The sequence below is a fragment of the Emydura macquarii genome, unplaced genomic scaffold (assembly GCF_026122565.2).
Source record: "Emydura macquarii macquarii isolate MOO-44397 ecotype Brisbane River unplaced genomic scaffold, CSIRO-AGI_Emac_v2 contig_2473, whole genome shotgun sequence".
NCBI lineage: Eukaryota > Metazoa > Chordata > Testudines > Chelidae > Emydura > Emydura macquarii.
Genome location: NW_027132610.1, coordinates 39,162,096 through 39,183,938, shown reverse-complemented (window position 1 = coordinate 39,183,938; position 21,843 = coordinate 39,162,096). Strand labels below are relative to the sequence as shown.

Sequence of the window (21,843 nt, the reverse complement as noted above, 5' to 3'; positions counted from 1 at the left end):
TTTTAATGAAAACTGCCTTTTGGTTTTCTGACTGACCTGAATAAATTCAAGTGTATTAATGTTACTTATATTAATATAAAAATAATAATTGGAAAACAGTTTGAAAAACCCAGAGACCAACATTTTGCATCTCTATTGGTGTTCATCAATGTGCAACGTACTCCCTGAACTGTGCCTTGATGCATGTGTTCAATACTGCTCTCTCAGTTATCTACTCAATACTCACTTGATGAACTGGGATAAAATATCAGAGAATAATTCTGAATAACTAATAAAGGGAAAATGAAAGTCAAGTGCATGAAAGATCTTTGATGTGTTTATGTATGATTTTGTTTCAAAACAATTGTTTTAGGAACAAGCAACAAGATGCAGTAAAGACTAATTCAAAATTTAATCCACGTATGCTAACATTTGTCAACATGTTAGTGAAAGTATCAAAATTCGCAAACAATAAATGGCAATAGTTTTATTTTGTTACAATACATTAGTGGTGCAGCTTTTCCAAATGGAATAATCTAAACTGCAGAAAGAGCAATCGCATTAAATCTTAATTCTTCTGGGTCACGTTCCATGAACTTCTTGCAAACTTCTACTGCATCCTATTTAAAAAATAAGATATGTAAGTACACAATCACTACTTATTATAGAAAACACACTATTACTAAAAACAAAAGAAGCAATTGGCACATGAATTAAATACAGTATTGTAACTATGATTTACAGCAGGTATGTCCATCAGGATTCTTCCACAAACTTTATCAGTGTGTCAAACTGCTCTGGAAAGAATTTGTGATCGGAGTTGACACTGCAAAATATTAGTATTTGTGCTCAATGTAAGCAAGTGTGTTGAACTTCAAGAACTATGATGATTTATGTACTTATGGCATTTAATGGTCTATTTTATGGCTATTTTTCAAAAGATGAGACAGATGTTTCTCTGGAAGTTTTCCTTTAGTAATACTGCTGCATTCAGAAACTTTTCTCCTTTTCCTGAAGATGCAAAACTGAGGTCTTAAGCAGCATCACCAACTGTATGTGTTGGGAAAGTGGAGGACTATAAATAACTCCCCGTATCTAGTCTAGACTGAGGGTGCACCGCATAGTGCTTGTTATTTTTGTTACAAAATATGAAGCATGTGAAGAAAAAAAATTGAGAACATGCACACATTTCACACATACTGTGTGTAGTCTAAGAAAAAGTGGCTTTGGCCAGCTTAAAGAAAGCAGCCTGTGTCTCTCCAGCCTCCTGCTTCCCCAAAGCTTATGTAAACTGACTACCATAAATGTTAGATCTGTATGGATGGCATTCTCTCTGCCCCAATTGGCATTACTTTTGTGAGAGAAAAGTTTATTCTCTTAAATCAAATGTATTCCCTTTGGATACATTTATTGAGTTAAACAGCTCCTGGCACATTAAAGTAGCAAGGAGCAAGTATGTTTAAGAAAAGAGGTTAGAAGGGAATAGCGAGAACACAGATTTTTGGAGCTGAGAACAAGGACAAAGATTATAACTGCTGGAAGAGAGAGTGTACCCTATGTCAGCATGGCATCTCTCAAATTATAAAGGAAATAAAGGGAAGGAAAATAAAACATCTCCACTCAAAAGACTGAAAAAAGTGAAAATTGGTCATTTCAGGGCTCCCTCATCACACATGGACGGTCTGAGAGCAAGCAAGCATAGGAACATTTCAACATAGGAGAAAAAGCAATCTGATCTACGGGCATTGGATCCTAACAAGGATTTTTGCTCAAGCACCTCTTGTCCACCATACTAAGACATTCTGTTACACACAGAATAGCAGGATATTCTGAACTACCCATGCCTGAGAACTAATTAAAGGCCTTTTATTCTTATACTTCCTCTCAACCAATTACATGCCCAGGGCGTGCATAAAATTCAAGTTGCACAAACCTTAAAGATTTTTCTATTCTTACCTCTAAAAAAGTGTCATCACTTGTTTGTCCATGGTTTATTGGAAAAGGTTTGCGCCCATCTGTTGGAATACAAGCAATTATACAAAACATAACTGTAAAATGAAAATTGAAAAACTTGTCATTTTCTCAGACAAGAACATAAACCCAAAGAATTAAATAATTCCCTCCTCATATGAGAACATGCCACCAAGATCAGCTCAGATTTTCATAAATTTAGCATAGTTAAATTCAGCAGTTTCCCCTCTAAGATGAATATTTCAATAGGAACATTACAAACAATTAGTGACAGTAAATAATGAAACACTTTTTAGTTGAATACAGATATTTAAATACACAAAAATATTCAGGCCAAGAGGAAAACTTAAGTTGTGATTATTTTGTTGCTGTTAACGTTTAAATTCCTTGGGTTTTCCAAATGGATCACTGAAAAAATATGTAGATATTTAGTGTACTAAGCCAAAAAAATAAAAGAAAAAGAAAAGGTTACTTACCTGTACAGTAACTATTGTTCTTTGAGATATGTTGTGCACATATACATTCCATTTCAGGTGCATGTGCGCACAGTGCACCCAAGCTTGAGACTTTTGCCAGCAATATCAGTATCAGGTGCCCCTGCTCTCCTCATGTGCTTAGTCACTGCCTCCCTCTTCATTCCTTCACACTGCTGTATATGTAATGTCTGAAGTAGCGGGGGAAGTGGAAGGATCATGGAATGTATACGTTACTATACATCTCAAAGAACAATTTACTATACAGGTAAGTAACAGTTTATTCTCCTTCAACAGGCTTGAGTGATGGCAATGTCTGAGAAAAGGTATGAACAGACAATCTTGTTGCTGCTTTACTGATATTCTTTACAGGGATTTTCCTTAGAAAAGCTGATAAAGTAGACTGAGCTCTAGTAGAGTGAGCTCGTGTCCTGGGAAGAGGAGGAAGTTAATGCAGTCAGAAAATTAATAAGAAATTTGCTGAGCTGTTACTGTTTGGCCCCTAACTCTCTCATCATAAGCTACAGAAAGAGCTCTGGAAGAGGCTCTGAAGGACTTAGTGCAATCCCGATACAATGCTGGAGCTCTGCAAACATCTAAGGCAGTGTTTCTCAATTGGTGTTCTGCGGAACCCTGGGGTTCCGCGGGAACACTGTTAGGGTTCCGCGAGCAGCTGTTCTCTGCGCCGCCGAAAAAGGGAAGATGTCCCGGATTTTTCGGCAGAGGGTATCAAGTGTAAGTGTAATTTAATTAAGAAATGCTGACCTGATTGTTGTTTGTGTTAAGAGTTTGGGGGGTTCCGCAATTATTTATAGAGTTCAAAAGGGTTCCGTGGCCAAATTTAATTGAGAAACACTGATCTAAGGTATGGAGCTACTCTTCAGCTTTGGAAGAGGGAGATTTCAGAAATAACAACACAAGATGAATGGTTTGATTCAGGTTGAAAGCTGAAATGATCTTTGACATAAACTTAAATGTACCCTAAGAGAAACTTTGTCTTTATGAAAAACTGTGAAAGGAAGATCAGGTAAAAGAGCATGAAGTTCCAAAATTCTTCTTTGCAGAGGTGACTGCTACTAGGAATGCCATCTTCACAAGCACTAGGTATAGTGAGGCTGTCATCATAGGTTTAAAGGAAGAACCCATTAGTCAAGAGAGAACTGGGTTAAGATCCTATAAAAGAAATAGATCAGACATAAATTGAAAAGCTTTTAAAAAAAAAAAAATCTGGAAACCAGAGGGTGAGAAGATGGAAAACCCATCCCCTGGTGGGTGCAGAACAGATACTGCTGCCAAGTGAACTCTCACAGAACTAATTGATAAGCCGGAAGATTTCAAGTGTAACAAATAGTCCAATATGTGTGATATCTCTCTGTGACGGGTCAGTAAATGTTGAAACTGGGCCCAAATAGAAAATCTTCGTCACTTCAGTATGTATGTTGAGCTAGTGGATTCTTTCCAGTTGCTCACCTAGATGGCTTGCAGAACTCGGGAGCCTGATCTCTTGTAAGCATTCAACCAGAGTTCATCCATGCCATGAGGTGAAAAGATGCAGAGACTTGCTCTGATTCTGACACTAGGGGCAAAGTTATCAGTGATCTGAATGAAAGTTGATGTAGATCCATGAACCAGTACTGCCTCAGTCAGACTGGTGAGAGTAGGATTAATGCTACTTTATCTCTTTTCGGTTTTCTCAGCATCCTTGGAACAGAGGAACTGGAGGGAATGCTTATAGATGATTGGACCAATGCAGAAGGACAGCATCCCAAGCTGCGCTCCCGAGCTTTGGTAGACACATATGTAGCTAGAGTCAGTCAGTTCTGAGGACAGAAAAAGAACTCCTTTGCACATTGGACTGGTAGACGGACCTGCAGACTGAGACTGAAGCATTCATGCAGGTATGCAATTCCGCATGTGCAGGGAATGCTTGGTCAGCCAATGAACCTAATGGAAACAGGTGCAGGCAGTGAAAGTGAAGTATGGCATGCGGAGTCACAACGTGCAGGAGGCCATATTACCCACAAGCTGCAGGCAGGCATATACTTTTGTGTTGGCTTGGACTTGATACTTCCAGATAGAAAGACTGTGGACTGAAACCTGTCCAGTGGAAGGTAAGCCATGGAAGTCATGGCATCGAGGTCTGCACCTATGAAGGATTGTGTGTTGTGTTGGTTGTAACTTTGATTTGTCCAAATTTAGTTTCAGGCCAAGACAGGACAACAGCTGTCTGATGACAAGGATGATGTTTTGGACTTGATCACATAATGTTTTGCAGACCAACCAATCGTCCAGGCAAAGAGATATCTGAATGCCTAAATGTCCATGGGTGGACTGCTATAACCACCATAGACTTGGTGAAGACCCTTGGGGCTGCTGACAGTCTGAAAAGAAGTACAGTGTACTGGTAATGGTTATTACCTATGATTTATAGAAGGCATTTCTTGTGGTCATGTGGAAATACACATCCTGCAAATCGAGGGTAGCATACTAATCTCCAGGCTCCAGGGAAGGGATAACGGAAACAAGGGTGACTACTGTGAATATGATTCTTTTGATGAAGTGGTTCATCCTTCTTAGATCTAGAATTGGACAAAGGCCACAGGCTTCTTTGAAACAAGGAAGTACCTGGAATAGAAGCCTTTCCTTCTGTGTTGGGAAGGAACTTCTATCGCTCCCAATTCCAGAAGAGACTGTGCTTCTTGAGGTAACAGTGTTTTGTGAGATAAATCCTTTAAAAAGGATGGTAAGGGTGGGTTGGGGAAAGGGAGAGAGGAGAATTGAATAAGTAATCCTCCTTCACTGTGCTGAGCACCCATTTGTGTCATGTGATCTCTTCCCAAGCACAGACAGGAAAGAGACAGGTCTGTCTTCCAAAGGGAAGAATAAGAGGTCTTTATGCTGTCCTTGATCAAACAGTCAAAATGACTGCTTGGAATTTGAAATTACCTGGTGAGTACAGTGTTTAAATGAAGCCAGCTGACAATGTCGAGGAGGTCTAGACCCCTTGGATGAGTCCTGTGAGCTTTGCTGGAACAAAGCTCTATATCAAGGATGAGGTTTAAACTGCTTCCTCTTTGTTACTGAGGTGTAAACTCCCAGGAAGTGAAGAGCGGCAAAAGAGTCTTTCAGTGTGTGCACAGCATTGCCCATTTTCTGGGAAAACAACTTGGATCACTCAATGGGCAAGTCCTCATTGGTATTTTGCAACAACTTCAGAATGCCAGAAGCCTGCCATCAGGAAGAATGCCTCACGGAGATGGCAGTAGCCATTGAGTCCAAGGCCATATCAGCAGCATCAATGGCTGCCTGGAGAGATGTTCAAGCTGTAAGGGTGCCCTTTATTTTCATGAAAAAACATGTGGCTCAGTGTATTGTTACCTGCCAGAGGTGAAGAGAACTTCCCTTCTCTTATAGTAGGGAGATGTGACATGAGACCTTGAAAGTGAGGAGGCTTCAAGGAGTATTAGATCTATAAACGTTATGTGTATTGTGATATATCAAGGGCAGAGGGCGGCAGGAAAGTCTTTGAAGGGAGGTATATCAGCCCCAGGATGATCAGGGCTTTATTCCCTGCAGCTAATTGGAGTCATGAGGGGGCAATTAGGAGCCAGCTGAGGCCAATTAGGGATCAGCCAGGTGCTCCATAAAAGGGCTCCGCCCCAAACACACAGGGCACAAGTTGGAGGGAGCAGAGGTGTTGTGCTGTGCGGAGCGGAGCGAGGCAAGGCGAAGCAGCAGACTGAAGTAGTGGAGTGTGGGAGAGTGGAGGAACCCCGAAAGGAGGTACTGAGCCCAGCAAGGGGCAGCAAGAACATAGGACCTGAGAGGCCAGAAGGACTGAGGGGGGAAAGTAGCCCAGGGGAAGAGGCTGCAGCTCAAACAATACAGAGTCAGCAGTATATCGCTGTGGTTCATAGGGCCCCTGGGCTGGGACCCGGAGGAGCGGGTGGGCCCGGGTCCCTCTCCCCCTCCCCCAGGGAAGACGGGGTGACGGGCAACTTCCTGGCCCCCAACAGGAGCAAAGCATGAGATCCACTAGAGGGGAGCCAGCCATCGGCCACAGTATCTTTGTGAGCTCCCTGCATGATCTAGATTCCCTGGGCAGTAATACTACAAATCCTGATACAGGTAGACAGTTGCAGACATGTACCATTCCCTGGAGGAAATTGCATAGACTGGTTTTGCGTGGGTCCAAGAGAACAAGCAAACAGAGAAGGAAAAATGATAGTCATTCTGAACTTACTCAGAGTAATCCTCACTTGATCTATGAACTGACAGACTTTAACCAAGAGGACAAAACCCTGCAAGAAGGGTTTGAAGGACTTTGAAACCTCCATGTGGAAGATGAGTGACAGCTGATAAGCTTAGCATGCATAGACCATGTATTTTTTATGATATCAAGACTGTTGTCCTAAATAAATGTACTGTGCTTTGTGAAAGCCACTGGTAAATGCTATCATGGCCCCTGGCAGAGAGAACTGCAGGCACTGGACTAAAGTCAGGCCTGCTGGGATAAACACAATGAATTGCTTGGCACTGTAACCTAAAACTCTGATCCTGAGGGAGGGGAACACGGGTCCCCACCCCACAGTGAGAGTGTGCTAAAGGCTTGAGAACAAAAAGGATGTCCTTTTGGAGACCCTAGAAGGGGCAGAGGTACAGTTAACCCTGGAAATGTGACAAATGTAACAGTGCCCACTAAATTTGATATTTCTCAACAAAATATTTTCCTTTGTTGCTTACCATACAAATATTTCAAACCATTTATGGATGTCATTTATGAATGTCAACACGTGTTAAGGCATAATGTTTTTCTCTACCCGCAGCAGTGGCCTACTGAGCTTGCCAAACCAAAGTCTTTTTAGTTTCCAAATAATTTTTTTAAAATCTGCCATAATTTCCTTGAACTTGGCAGTATGTCTAACCTATGATTAATCTAAAAAACTAAAGTAGGCTTTTATGATATATAATATGTTTAAAACATTTTTGATGTTTACTTTAATGACTGACCTCTCTTGTGCATAGCAGAAATGACTGAAGCTGCAACTTTAAGATAAAGATCATCAGCCCATTCCAGAAAACAAAAAATGTCACTGTATTTCGCAAGTTATGTTTTTGATTGAATTCTTAAATCCATTTTGGCACAAAAGACGGTTACTTACCTTGCAATTGTTGTTCTTCGAGACGTGATGCTCATGTCCATTCCATTGTAGGCATGTTCATACTCTCGTGCACGTTTACCCATAGGGCCGGATTCGGCACCTCCTGGAGCCCTGCTGTGGTATATAAGGCGCTACCGGCCCTACGCCCCCTCAGTTCCTTCTTGCCGCAACTCCAGCAGTGGGGACTGGGTGGTGGGTCATGGAATGGACATGAGGAACACATCTTGAAGACTGAAAGTTACAAAATAAGTAACCGTCTTTTCTTCTTTGAGTGCTTGCTCATGTCCATTCCATTGTAGATGACTCACAAGCAATACCTTGGAGGTGGGCCGGAGTTACAGATGAGCTGCCTGCAGCACCACTCTGCTGAAGTCCGTGTCATCCCACGCCTGCTGGACGATGGCGTAGTGGGACGTGAAGGTGTGTACAGACGACCAGGTGGCAGCCCTGCAGATGTCTTACACTGGCACACTCGCTAGGAAGGCTATAGATGAAGCTTGAGCTCCGGGTTGAGTGGGCTGTAATCAACCCCAGAAGTGGCACCTTCGCTTCCTTGTAGCAGAACTTGATGCAGGAAGTTATCCATGATGAGATGCCCTGGGTGGAAACAGGTAAGCCTTTCATCCTATCAGTCACCGTGACGAAGAGGTGTGTAGATCTCCAGAATGGTCTTGTGCGTTCGATGTAGAATGACGTCTGACGTCTAGCATGTGCCACCTCCTCTCCTCCTCTGAACCATGTAGTTTGGGAAAAAACATGGGGAGAAAAATGTCTTGGTTATAATGAAATTGGGAAACCACGTTAGGCAGGAAGGCCAGGTGCGGCCTCAACTGAACCTTGTCTTTATAAAACACAGTATAAGGGGTCTCCGAGGTCAGTGCCCTAATCTCAGAGACCCTCCTTGCCAAGGTAATGGCCACCAGCAAAGCCACCTTCCATGACAGCAGCAGTAAAGGGCATATAGCCATGGGCTCAAAGGGGGGCCCCATGAGCTGTGAAAGATCAGATTGAGATCCCAGGGAGGCACCAGGTCACGGACCTGTAGATAAAGCCTCTCCACCCCCTTCAGGAATCTAATCATCATGGGGTGAGAGAAAACTGATTTCCCTTCCAAAGGCTGGTGGAGCACCGATACAACCGCTAGATGGACCTTCAGGAACGCTATGGCTAGCCCCTGAAGTTTTAGGTGTAACAAGTACTCCAGGATTGCCTTATCGGCGACAATCCTGGTGAGATCCCCTGGGACTCCACCCAACAGGTAAATTGCTTCCATTTAGCACGATATACAACTTGCGTGGAAAGTTTTCTGCTACCCAGCAGAATTTGCTGGACTTGCGCCGAACAGGCACGCTCGTCTGTGCTCAGCTACAGAGACTTCACGCCGTGAGGTGCAGGGAGTCCAGGTCTGGGTGCAGCAAGTGACCATGATCCTGGGACAGGAGATCATACCATCTCAGAAGTTCCAGTGGGGGTGGGAGGGTGGGGGTGGGGTGATCGATAGGTCCAGGAGCATGCTGAATCAGTGCTGGCACAGCCAGGCCAGTGCAACTAAGATAATGTTCGCTTTGTCCCTCTTGATTTTCAGCTGGACTTTGTGAAGGAGAGGAATGGGTGGGAACGCATGAGGCTCCCCAACCACTGCAGCAGGAAAGCGTTGGAGAGCGACCTGGCCTCCAGACCGCAGAGGAAGCAGAACTGCTGGCATTTCTTGTCCCATGCTGACACGAACAGGTCCACCTGGAGATAGCCCCACTGTTGGAAAATGATAGAGACCATCTTTGGACGCAGCGACCAGTCATGGCGGGGTAAGAACGACCTGTTGAGTCAATCCGCTTCATCGTTCCTCACTCCCAGGAGGTAAGAGGTTATTATGTGAAAATTGTGCCTCACAGCCAGGTCCCACAGACAAATATCCTCCTTGCAGAGAGCTGATGAGTGGGCTCCCTTGCCTGTTGATGTAATACATGGCCGCTGTATTGTCTGTCAGTACCTGCACCACCTTGCCCGCAATAAAGTGGAGGAACACTCCACATATTAGTCGAATAGCCCGTAACTCTCTTACATTGATATGTATGCACCTCTCCTCCCTCGACCAGATCTCTTGTGTGCCGAGGTTGGAGCTGATACGAGACCCCCCCTAAGTCCGAGGTGGCAGCTACCAGGATAACCAAGGGGACTAGCTCTTCGAATGCTACACCCCTCAACACTGCCCCGGGGCTCTGCCACCAGTCTAGTGTGGCCAGGATGTGAGGGGGAATTGTGACCATCTGGTCCAGGGAATGTCTGATCGGGGCATAAACCGAGGCTAACCACAACTGAAGTGGTCTGAGTCTTAGGCGAACCAGCCTCACCAGGTAAGTGCAGGCCACCATGTGGCCTAACAGCTGCAGACAGTGCCTGGCTGTTGTTGTCAGGCAGAGGTGCAGGCGAGCAAAGATGGCCAACATTGCCTCAAATCGTGGCTCAGACAGGAAAGCTCTGGCTTGGGAAGCATCCAGAACTGCCCCGATTAACTCTATTAGCTGCACTGGGGTTAATGTGGACTTCTGCTTGTTTATTAGCAGTCCCAGCCAGCAGCAGGTGGCGTTTGTCAGATCTATACTGCTCTGGACCTGTGCCCTGGACCTGCACCTAATTAGCCAGTCATCCAGGTAAGGGAAAATTTGGACTCCTCTGCGCCTCAAGTGTGCTGCCACCACCACCATACATTTCGTAAACACTCTTGGGCTGAGGAAAGGCCAAAGGGCAATGCTGCAAACTGGTAGTGGGAACCAGCTACCATGAAACGGAGGAAATGCCTGTGGCTGGGGAAGATAGAAATGTGGAAGTATGTGTCCTTCATAACGAGGGCGGCATACCAGTCTCCTGGATCCAGGGAGGGGATGATGGAGGCAAGGGAGACCATGCAAAATTTCAACTTCTTGAGAAATCCAGGGAACAGACCAGTACACCATCCTCAGGCGCACCCTCAAAACTGTCTCCTTTGATTGCCAGATCATCTAGGCAACCCTTGCTGGGGGGCTGAGGAGGACCCCGGCGTTAGTTGATGTCTCCTAGATCCCCTATTTCTATCCCTCTGCCTGTAGGGCGTGAATCGCTGAGGCTGGTACCTCTGCTGTTGCTGGCCCTGAGGACAGAAATTGCGCTTAGAAGTCTGGGGCATACAGAGACCCAAAGAGCAGAGCGTGGCCCTTGAGTCTTTCAGACCATGCAACTTTGCATCTGTCTGGTCCAAAAACAAGGCCAGCTCATCAAACGGGAGGTCCTGGATGGAATGTTGGACCTCCTGGGACAGCCCCAAGGATTGCAGCCATGAGCGGAGGCCATGGCTCTGTCCACAGAGTCTGCTGCGTCCAAAGACTGTAACGCCGCTCTGGCCACGGTAATGCCCTCCTCCAGGGCCTGGAGGGCAAAGTGTACATAAAGTGCTTTAGCGAGTCCCAGAGATTGAAATTGTACCTGCCCAGGAGAGCCTGCTAATTGGCAATTCGAAATTGCAGGCTTGCTGTTGAATAAATCTCTCTCCCGAACAGGTCCAGCTTCTTGTTATCCTTGTTTTTTGGCGTGGAGCTGGGCTGTCCCTGCCTGTCCTGCTGGTTGGCCGCATCTTCCACTAGGGTATCCAGAGCGGGGTGGGTGAAGAGGTACTCGAACCCTTTTGCCAGGACATAGTACTTTTTCTCGGCCCCCTGGGAGGTTGGGGCCACTGATGAAGGATCTGCCACAGGACCTTTAGTATTTTCAATACCCCCTCATGCACAGGGAAGGCAACCCAGGCTAGGGCGGCTAGTGCCAGGACATTAAAGAGGTGTCTGATGCCTCCTTCAGCTCCTCTGCCTCCAAACCCAAGTTGGAAGCAACTCTTTTGAAGAGTTCTTGATGCGCCCTGAAATCATCCAGGGGTGCCGAGTATCCCTGGTTAACTGCCTCATCTGAGGAAGAGGAGGAGGAGGACTGGAGGGGCGTGGGTGGTGGCATCTCTGCCTGCTGACAGGGGGCCCCAGCACAGGTCCCTTCCTGGGGTCTGACTTGTCATTGGAAACAGAACGATGGCCCTTGTCTGCAGTTGGTGGTGCGGACTTTACCCCAGATGACCTAAATGACTGCAGGCCTGGTCCGACTGGAAACTTCCAGGGTCCCCAATACAGCCATTGGGGAGGCCACTGTCCCTGAGGCCATCCCGGGGCTGCCTGAGTTGAAGGGTAGTCCAGCACCTTTTGTTGGTGGCAGCCGCTTGCCCAGTGGTCATCCTCTCAAGAGGACCCTGACTCACTGTAAGATGACCATGGTGGGGCTGCCTCAGAGGTTCCCACTACATGGTGCCAAGTGACGGGAAAGCGATGACCCTATCTGTGGGTGCTCCGGCGCACAGGGGAATGGCCTCTTGGTGTAGTCGATCGTGATGATGACGATACCCGGCGCCAGGCCAGGTGCCGATGCAGGGAACCATGTTCCGACTGCGAGCTGTAATGCCCGGAGTGTCGCCTGCGCACCGATGACTTGCAGCGTTGCTTCCCTCTTGGTGCTGAGTCAGCCTCCGGCTACTGCGTTCTGCGCTGCATCAGTGCAGGCGAACTCCTCAGTGCCGGGGATCGTGACTGGTGCTGGAAGAGCACCGATGCATCGTGCTCTGGTGACCGTGACCTGGAGCGACTTCTAGGGGAGCGGCGCCAAGTCGACCCCTCCACCTGGGGCGACCAGGTCATCAGAATCTTGTTCCTTGCTCCAGGGATCGCCTGAGCCAACCAGGGGGTCTCAACACGGGATTCCCCTGTGACACTGGCCCCTTCTCTCTTGGCGGCGGGGCGGGGGGGAGGGAAGGCGGGGGCAAGGCCAACAAGGTCCGTGCTGCCTGAAATGCCTCTGGTGTCGACAGTGCCGGCAGGTGCAGAGGCAGCCCCTCACTCCCTGGAGTCAGGGGTGGCTCTCTAGTTGAAGACATGGGCTCCTGCGGCGATGATCAAGCCTCCACAGTCTGGCTGGGTTGTGACACCATGCTCGACCTCACTTTCTTCTGTGCGGGAGAGCGACCCCACTCTGATCATTGCTTGTGCTGCTCCTTTCTCGATGAAGAGGAAGAAGGCCACTGCCTGGGGTGGTGCTGATGGCATGCTCTATACTGATACCACACGGTACTGAAGCAGAGCCACCTCCATCAGTAAGGCTTTCAAGCGGATCTCTCTGTCCTTTTGAGTCTGAGGCCTGAAAGCCTTACAAATCTTACACTTTTCCTTGCAGTGAGCTTCTCCCGGCACTTTAGGCAACTATCATGGGGGTCACTCAGCGGAAAGGCCTTCCTGCAGGAGGCCCAAGGCTTGAAGCCTGGTGACAGGGGCATACCCTACTCCCAGCAAAGTCCCAGCCAGGACTATCCTAAACTAACTAACTACCACTATTAAGATAGTTAGGTACACTTAAGACCTAATCTAAGTTAAACAAAACAAACAATTAAGGTCAGAACAAAAGGAATGAGCACTTGCGATTGCAAGCCAAGGCAGTTCCAGCAACTGTCACAGGCGGAAAGAAGGAACTGAGGGGGCGTAGGGCCGGCAGTGCCTCATGTACTGTGGCATGTGTGTGGGGCTCCAGGAGGCACTGAAGCTGGCCCTACGGGTACTGCTAAAGGGAAAAAAGTTCCGGTAACCATGCATGAGGGCGCGCACACGCCTACAATGGAATGGACATGAGCAAGCACTCGATGAAGAACATTTGAATTTGTTATCTATAAATAGCATGTTTTCTATGGCAGTAGTGTGAGCATTTATATTCATGTAGCATTTCTTGGCTTTCTGCCTGCCAAGGTCCAAACTTTCATCCAAGTGGCCAAAGCTAATGACTCAGCCTGAATTATCTGAACAGATTTATAGAACACATGATTACAGAAACTTCCTTAAATTATTTGAACAAGAGAAGAGTTAAGGATTATTTTATTTTACCTTTTTCTTATTTCTCTAAATTATGTTTCTAATCTCTTATAGTTCTACAAGCAAGGGTTATTGTATGGATGTTATTTATGTATTTGTAAAAGGAAGTGGTGTTACAATTCTACTGGGTACCATCAACATCTTACACATATATTTAATTCAAGTATATCTTAAAATTAATCTCATCCTACTTAGACAAAGTGGGTTTCTGTCCACAAAAGCGTATGCCCAAATACATTTGTTAGTCTTTAAGATACCACAGAACTGTTGTTGTTTTCCTGAAAACAGACTAACACAGCTACCCCTCTGGAACTCATCCTACTTAGTTATTCTTTTAGAATGGACAGTATGCAAATCTGATAATCATGTGCTCTGAACTGTTTTTAAATTCATATAAACAATAAAATAAAATATAAAAGTAACATGGACATAGTGACACAAAGCTTCAGAGAGGAGTGCTTAAAACTATGGGTGATTCATTATTTTGAATGCCACATTTTGAAATTTAAAACCAGAAAAGTTATCTGTTCTGCACTGTACAGTGTTTATGCCACTATTTAGTTTAAGTTACTGGCATCTAAAATATAAGCTCATAAAACTCAGTTTATGGAGAACAATGTATATCATTCATGGAATACAGTTGATGGTGTTGATCCTTAGGTTCACCTTTATATTGATTCAGAACATGTCCTTTTTACTACATTCACCTCCAAACTATTAAAAGTATGTGAGAGCATTGCTTCATTAGCATATGTTTTAAAAAGGCTAACTAGTCAAATGAAATATGGCAAGCTTACTTTCACTATACTATATTGGAGTATTAGGCTAGGAAGAAGTCTGTATGACTTGCAGTTTTTATCTTAACCTATTTACAAATGCTTCAACTAGGTTTTGCTGCAGTCACTTCTTTTTTTTTTAAGAAAAAGTTTTTAAGAAGTGTCTGCAGCAAAACCTAGTTGCCCAGCAACATGCTTTAGATTAGGAGCATTACAGAATATCTGAGTAGAACTTAGTTCAAGTTCGGCTAAGTTCGGCTAAGTTGTGTAGTTCGGCTGAACCTACACAAAAACAAATAGTCAAAAACAATTCAGAAACAGAAGCTAATGCTAAGATCCAAAAGAAGCATTACCTATTGAATATGAAAAAAAAACATTTAAAAATCAGACTGCCATGAATGAATTGCAGATCATTAATATCTGTTGGTACTCTATTCCTCACGCAACAAGTTTTGATTCTGATTATACTGGTATTCAGTAACCTGGCTTTAGCTAGAATTTCTAATTTGCAATATTCAGCATGAAAAAAATCACATCAAAGACAGACACACAGTCTCTCTCCCTGGAACTGAACTAAAAAGTATTTTCCTCACTAGGACCATAATTTTGTTGAGTCTGTCTAATTTCCAGCAATGGTAATTTTCTTCCTGCCCTTTATAATATTTTTATATTACATAAACCTTCTTTTCTTCGGGGGAAAAATCAACAGGAAGAATGTTTAATATTTGGCCGAAAGACCAGAAATAATTACAATACAGCTAAAATAACTTGAATCTCTCTTAAAGCGAAAGTCATACTATCTTTTGTAACTTTAATGATAACATTATTGATTACAACTGACAAGCTCACCACATTGATTTGTTTGAAGAGCAATGAAATAAAGTGTTCTTACCTAGTTCATACAGGTGACTGCCTACGTTAACTAACGCAATAAAGTGAAGATCTACTTTTTCATCTATGCTTGGTGCCTGTAAGAAAAAAAACAGTATTATATTATGTACACCAGATCACTTATGATACCAAAAAATACAAGTTCCCTGATATAGAAAGCATGTGACCTATAAAAGAAGAGTACTGGTAGCTGAGAAGCCCTAAAAACCAGGCTAGATCTATTTAAAGTGAAGTGATTTAAGTCACCAAATCAGGCAACTTTCATTTAAATAATTTATTTTAATTTTTTTTTTTGCATTTGTATTTTTTAGTTATTTTCCTAAAGACAGGTTGATTCTTATTGGTCAATAACCATTCAAACATGTTGATATGCAACTAAATATAGCCCTTACACTAAATTTGGTGCTTTTTGCTAACTAGGAGAATACACTATATCTAACACATTTAAATTAAGCAATTATATAGTTTAACTTACATTTATTCAGATACTTAAATTTATCTTCATACCACCAATATCAAGATGGTGATACCTCTGTTTTACAGATGGGGACCTGAAGCACAGAGAGATTAAGGCCAAAGTTGTCATGTCCACTAATTATGAGTGTCTATTTTGAGATATCTAGGTGACTAAGGACTGATTTTTTCTAAATATTTAGCATTTCATGTTCAGTGTATCAGCTCCCATTAAGTTAAACTATAGCTTTCTGTGCTCAGCACTTCTGCAAATCAGACTCCAGGGTCTCAAGATGGGCACTCAGAAAGTTAGGTGTACACAAGTACTGTCCACCTGTGAAAAATCTGGTTTCAGTGATATGCCTAACATCATATAGGAACTCTGTGTCAGAGGGAGAGGCAGAACTCAATTATCTGGTGCAACACAACTGCTTTATTCATGAAACCATCCTTCCTCTTCCTGCATCCCTGCTCCATTCATTTCTAACTTCTGCAGCAAATGAGGCAGGGATCTCACAGAGAACAGCCCCATTCATTATGTACCTCTGATTCATTCCCTGAGCCCATACTCCTGATTCATGCCCATTCTGTGGTGAATGAGACAGAAATCCCATGGAAAATAGTATGTGTTTTTATAATTAAAGATTGTATCATAATGCATACTCAAAAGGGGGCTGAATTAAGGTTTCACAGGCAACCTTAACTCTGGCAGTTGCTAACTTTTTGAGGAATTGATTCTGTAACCATAGTATTCTTTTAATGTAGTTTTGTCTTTTGGTCATTTTCTATTGGTTGTAGATTGTTTAGACATCGTATTTTTAATTTTATTCCTTAAAATATGCAACTCTAGCATCTTCAGAGCACTGGGTGTGTGTGGGGTGTGTGTGGGGGGGAATCTATCTTCTCAAATTTCCATCTGCTCCAAAGCCTCATACTGCTGTCACTATTTCTAAATCCTGGTGGCTACCAAACCACAATGTATTAAAAGATTTTTATTTGTTTTGCATGGGCAAGTTTTTTTTTCCTTTCTGAAAAGAAACTATTTAGCATGTGGGAAAAATGGCGAACATCAACATTTTGCAGTATATTAACATGAAATGTTTTCTCATTCTATATATTCTTCTCCAAGTATCTCACAAGTGATTATAATAGTTTTCTATATTTTCAGTTGAAATTTGCTGACCAGATCAGTCTCTCACTGAAGGTTGCACACCAGTAGCAGTAGATTGTGTGCCCATAGTTTGTACTGCACAGTGGGTAGATATAAATGTATGTGAATGCCTAATGTAATGCTTCTCCATTTGTAAGGTTATGTATATACAATATATCGTCTAGTCTGCCTGGTAGACTGTTTTAATTTGTAACTGCCTATGAATGAGGTACTAGCCTTTGAAATATCTAGAAACGAGTTTTCTAGTGACACGTATGCATAGGTCAATATTAATGTCAGAGATGACAATACAGATTATGAACATGTAAAAGCTATGAGAGAAAGAAGTGACCTAACTAGTAGTGAAGACAAAGTCCACAAACAAGTCCATGTCTCTGCACTGAAAAGGGATGAAGAGCATGTTACAGCTCTTACAAACCATGTCATCAACAGTCTAGCAAACCCATGTGACCTTGAAACACATGCAGAGGGGCTTATCAACGTAGCTACAGGACTGCATGTTACTTCAGATGTACAAGAATCTCTACTGAAAATAGCAAATGTTGGTGAAGAACAAATGGAGAGATTTGTGAGAGGTATATATTTGATTCTGATGGAACACATAGCTTTTTCAGCCCAGTCAAGAAATCTGGCATCAAAACATTTGCTGACATAGCCAACAACAACAAATTCAAGTCTGGCAAGGAAGAGGAGGGATAATCACAGCAGCTATCAGTCCAGAAACTGTTTTCCACAGAGCTCTGTCCTTAGCAAAATCCAGAGATGATGTTTCAGTGTTAACTGTTTTTAGTCACCCAATGCGACCTATGCCTACGTCCCTTTTCCATGCTGATAGAACATGAGAAAACCAGGCAAAGTTGAGTTAGGGCTGCAGCTGAAAGCGTCTATGAGCATGCAACAAAGAAACAAAGAAGTACATCAGAGGTGCCATGACTGTCATAGAAATTATGTCTGGAGACAAATTCCACACATTCATTGAATTGGATGATGAATAGCGGCAGGTCCTAAAAGGATCTGACAAAGTTAGTTCTGTAACTGAAATTTTTGAGCGGTATGACAACAATAACTGTGAAAACTGAGAAAAAGATGGCTCCGGACAGGATCTAAAATTGGAAGTAAGAAATACCAGGTGATTAGTGGACTTCATGGAAAGAGTTTCTAACCGTGGCATCCAACAAGCAATCACTTAGTAAAATTATTCTATGACCATATGGTCTTCTTGCTGGAGGTTTTTCCAATGAGGAAGTAGCAAAGTCTATTCCCAGTAGAGGAGCTGAAGCCCAAGACTTGTCCAGTACTCAGAAGAAAGTGGACACAAAGAAGCTTCTGCACGCTGTATGTGCCAGTATGATTTTTGGGTGGCTTGCTGTCAAAGGAACCATAGTAATTAGGTCACCTGACACAGATGTTTTGGCCTTTGCTGTTCACTACTTTCCAGAAATGGAACACAGAGATGATAAATGTGGTGCTAATAATGGTGCCTGTTTCAATCAACTGAGCATTGCTTCATACCTGTGCAATTTGTGACACATTCACTTCTGACTTCTGCAACATGTTTCCTGCAGTACACTCGGTACCATCATGTGACTTGTCATCCCTATTTGGTATTGAGGGGAAAAAATTGGTGTTGAATTTTGTCAAAACAAAAGGAGCTTATTATTTCAGAGACCTTGCCAAATTGGGAGGAGAGTGATGGACAAAATGCAATTTCTGCAGCAAGGAAATTGGTGGCAGCTCTGTATTATCAGAGAAAGAAAGAAAGAAAAGGAGACGGACGCACAGAAACCTGAATTGCTGGGAGGCTGGTGAACTTGGGGGGGGTGGGGGGAGGAAGCCAGGAAGGTAGGAAAGCCTCAAGGGAAAGCAGCAAGGTAGGACAGTAGAAGCCTTGGCTGCTGACCAGAGGACCCCTGAGCTGGAACTCGGTGTAGAGGGCAGGGCCCGGGTTTCCCTCCTAGGCACTGGAGATGTGTCACCAACCAGGCAGAAGACAGTGGAATGCCTGATTTGTTCTGGAAAGACTGTTACATACCTTGGAAACGGGAACCACATAGTGACCTGGCCAGAGGGCTGAGTCATGAAGGAGATGGCTGCGGTTCCTGGAATGAGAGGGGTCTGCAGGACAATGGGAGAGACACCACCAAAGGAGGGTGCAACGCCTGGCCAGAGCTCATCCTAAATCCGAGCAGCGGGAGGTGCCACTTGCAGTGAGTGCACCCCATGACAACCTCACAAAGAAATCCAATTTTATAACTTGAAATCATACCTAAAGTAATTAAACAAATACAAATGTTTTGATAGTGTCACTGTTTATTCCCGTTTTTGTGGTCATGGCATCAATTTGACAGCTCCATATCATTCCTCATCTTAAAGTAGACATAAGCTTTTGAATAATGTATGATGTGCATGTGTGTGTCAAGAGGGTACAAAAGGGATTGATCAGCAGCAAAGAAAGCTACACCATGGAGGTTAGAAAAATGTAGAAATAAATTGCTAAAAGTCAAGCCGAATTAATTCTTGCCAAGGAAATTAAAATAAATGAGTTTTTTCAATTTATATTAATAAAAAAAGAATAAGGAAGGATGAAGCTGGGCTGCTTTGTAGTGTGGATGGGAAGGAGATTAAAGATAATCTAAGTGTGGTTAAAACTAAATTAATACTTTGTCTCGGTTTTCAGTAAGGATGATAATATGGAACATGTGCATGTAGGCCATACAGCTGATGCAAATGAATGTCAAGAAATGGAAAATGACCACATCTGAGGTGGAAAAAAACTTAAAGAGCTTACAACTGGGAGTGAGGGGTGGAGTAGATAATTTCCATCCCAGAATACTGAAATAATTAGAACATGAGATTGCTAGTCCAGTAGCAAGGATTTTTAGTAAATCTATCTATTTGGGGGGAGTAACATATAACTGGAGAATAGCTAATGTCATACCTATATTTAAGAGAGGGAAAAAAAACTGACCTGGGCAATAACAGACTTGTTAATCTGACCTCAATAGTAATGCAAGGTTTTAGAACAAATTGTGAAGGAAAGAATAATTTAATTTATAGAAGTAAATGGCAAAGGGATGTAACATAACATGGCTTTACCAAAAGTAGATCATGCCAGACTAACTTTATTTCCTTTCTTGAGAAAATAATTGATTTTTTAGATAAGGGAGGTGCATACAGCTAATATAAGTGGACTTCAGTAAAGCACTTCAAACAGTACCACATGGGAAATTACTAGTTAAATTAGGGAAGATAGGGATCAGTACAAACTTTGTAAAGTGAGTAGGGAATTAGCTAAAGGGGAGAAGGCAATGGGTTGTGCTGGAAGTGAATTATCCGACTAGATGGAGGTTACCAGTGGAGTTCATCAAGGATCAGTCTTGGGACCAATCTTATTCAATATTTTTATTAGTGATTTTGGCACAAAAAGTAGGAGTGTGCGAATGAAATTTCCTAATGATGCAAATTTTGGAGGTACTGTCAATATAGAGGAGGATGGGAATATTATACAGAAAGATATGGATGATCTTGAAGACTGGAGTAAGAAATGGGATGAAATTCAATAGTACAAAGTACAAGATCATGCATTTAAGGTCTAACAACAAGAATTCCTACATCAGATGGAAGCAACAGAGGAGAGAAACCTGCCTGTGTGGGTTGATCACAGAATGATTATGAGCCACCAATATGATGTGACTGTAAAAAAAAAGACAAATATGATCCTACAATATGTGAGGCTTATTAATGATAGAGATAGAGACATATTAATGTCATATAAGGCATTCGGTGTGATGCACTACCACCCCCCCGATCACCTGTATAATGTAATTGTGTATTGTTTAATGCAAAGTATGTCATGTAAGATGTTTTTGGAATACTCATGAGGTACTGAACATTGTTGTTATGGTAATGTTTGTTGCAGTGTCATATGTATGGTTATGAGGCTTTGCTATGTAACGTTCCCAAAGGTGTGTTTCACAGCTTGAAGCAGATTCAGGCAAAACCCTCCAAGAACAGAGGGGCAGTTCACATCTCACTAAGGCATGCATAAAACAAACCAGTTCTTCCAGGAACAATGGACTAGCCTAAGCATCGATAAGGGGAGGCTCACTGACTCAGGTATGGAGAAAGCCATACAAGAACATTGTTTGTCACCTGACCCTGTAAGTTTTAGCAATATGAAAAGAGAACGCTGGATCTTGGACATTGTTGTAGCGCCTGCCTGGTTGTGCAGCATCAGAGATGAACCTCTAGTAATAGACTATCATATCTGGGAGAAAGATAATGTATTAAACAATCAGAATAAAGAATGTTGGTAGCAAGATTTCCAATAGATGTCCAAGAGGTGAATGTAGCTGAACTGCTTGCTAACCATAATGTAATTAAATTTAACATTCTTGTAGAGGGGAACAAACAGAAACCCATTACACTAGCATTTATCTTCAAGAAGGAAAACTGCACAAAAATGAGGACTCTAGTTAAATGGAATTTAAAAGGAATGATCACAACAGTGATATACCTTCAAGCTGAATGGAGACTATTTTAAAACACTATAATAGAGGCTCAAACTAAATGTATACCCCAATTAAAAAAAAAAACCAAACAAACCTAAGAGGACCAAAAAATGCTACCATGGCTGAACAGCAGAGTAAAAGACGTGATTAGAGGCAAAAATCGGAAGTCAAATCTTATGGAGGAAAATAGAAAGGAGCATAAACTCTGGCAACTCAAGTATAATAAGGCAGGCCAAAAAAGAATTTGAAGAGCAACTAGCAATATGGACAAAAATTAACAGTAAAAATGTTTTTCTAAGTACATCAGAAGCAGGAAGCCCGCTAAACAATCATGGGGTCACTGGACAATTGAGGTACTAAAGGAGCACTCAAGGAAGACAAGGCCATTGTAGAGAAGGTAAGTCAATTCTTTGCATTGGTCTTTACTGCAGAGAATGTGAGGGAGAGTCCCACACCTGAGCCATTCCTTTCAGGTGAGAGACCTGAGGAAATGTTCCAGTTTGAGCTGTCAATAGAGATGATTTTGGAACAA

At 43.0% G+C, this 21,843-nt stretch overlaps 1 protein-coding gene across 1 annotated transcript in view; it reads right to left on the bottom strand.

Annotated features, from left to right (window-relative positions):
• Positions 1 to 372: 372 nt before the first annotated feature.
• UCHL3 (ubiquitin C-terminal hydrolase L3) overlaps positions 373 to 21,843 on the bottom strand; it is a 62,088-nt gene continuing 40,617 nt past the window's right edge. Inside the window, exons 6-8 of the mRNA XM_067563246.1 lie at positions 15,178 to 15,253; positions 1,936 to 1,994; positions 373 to 599 (exon numbers count right to left, since the gene is read on the bottom strand). Coding sequence (XP_067419347.1) covers positions 516 to 599; positions 1,936 to 1,994; positions 15,178 to 15,253 — 219 coding nt within the window. The 3' untranslated portion in view covers positions 373 to 515. The remainder of the gene's footprint in view (positions 600 to 1,935; positions 1,995 to 15,177; positions 15,254 to 21,843) is intronic.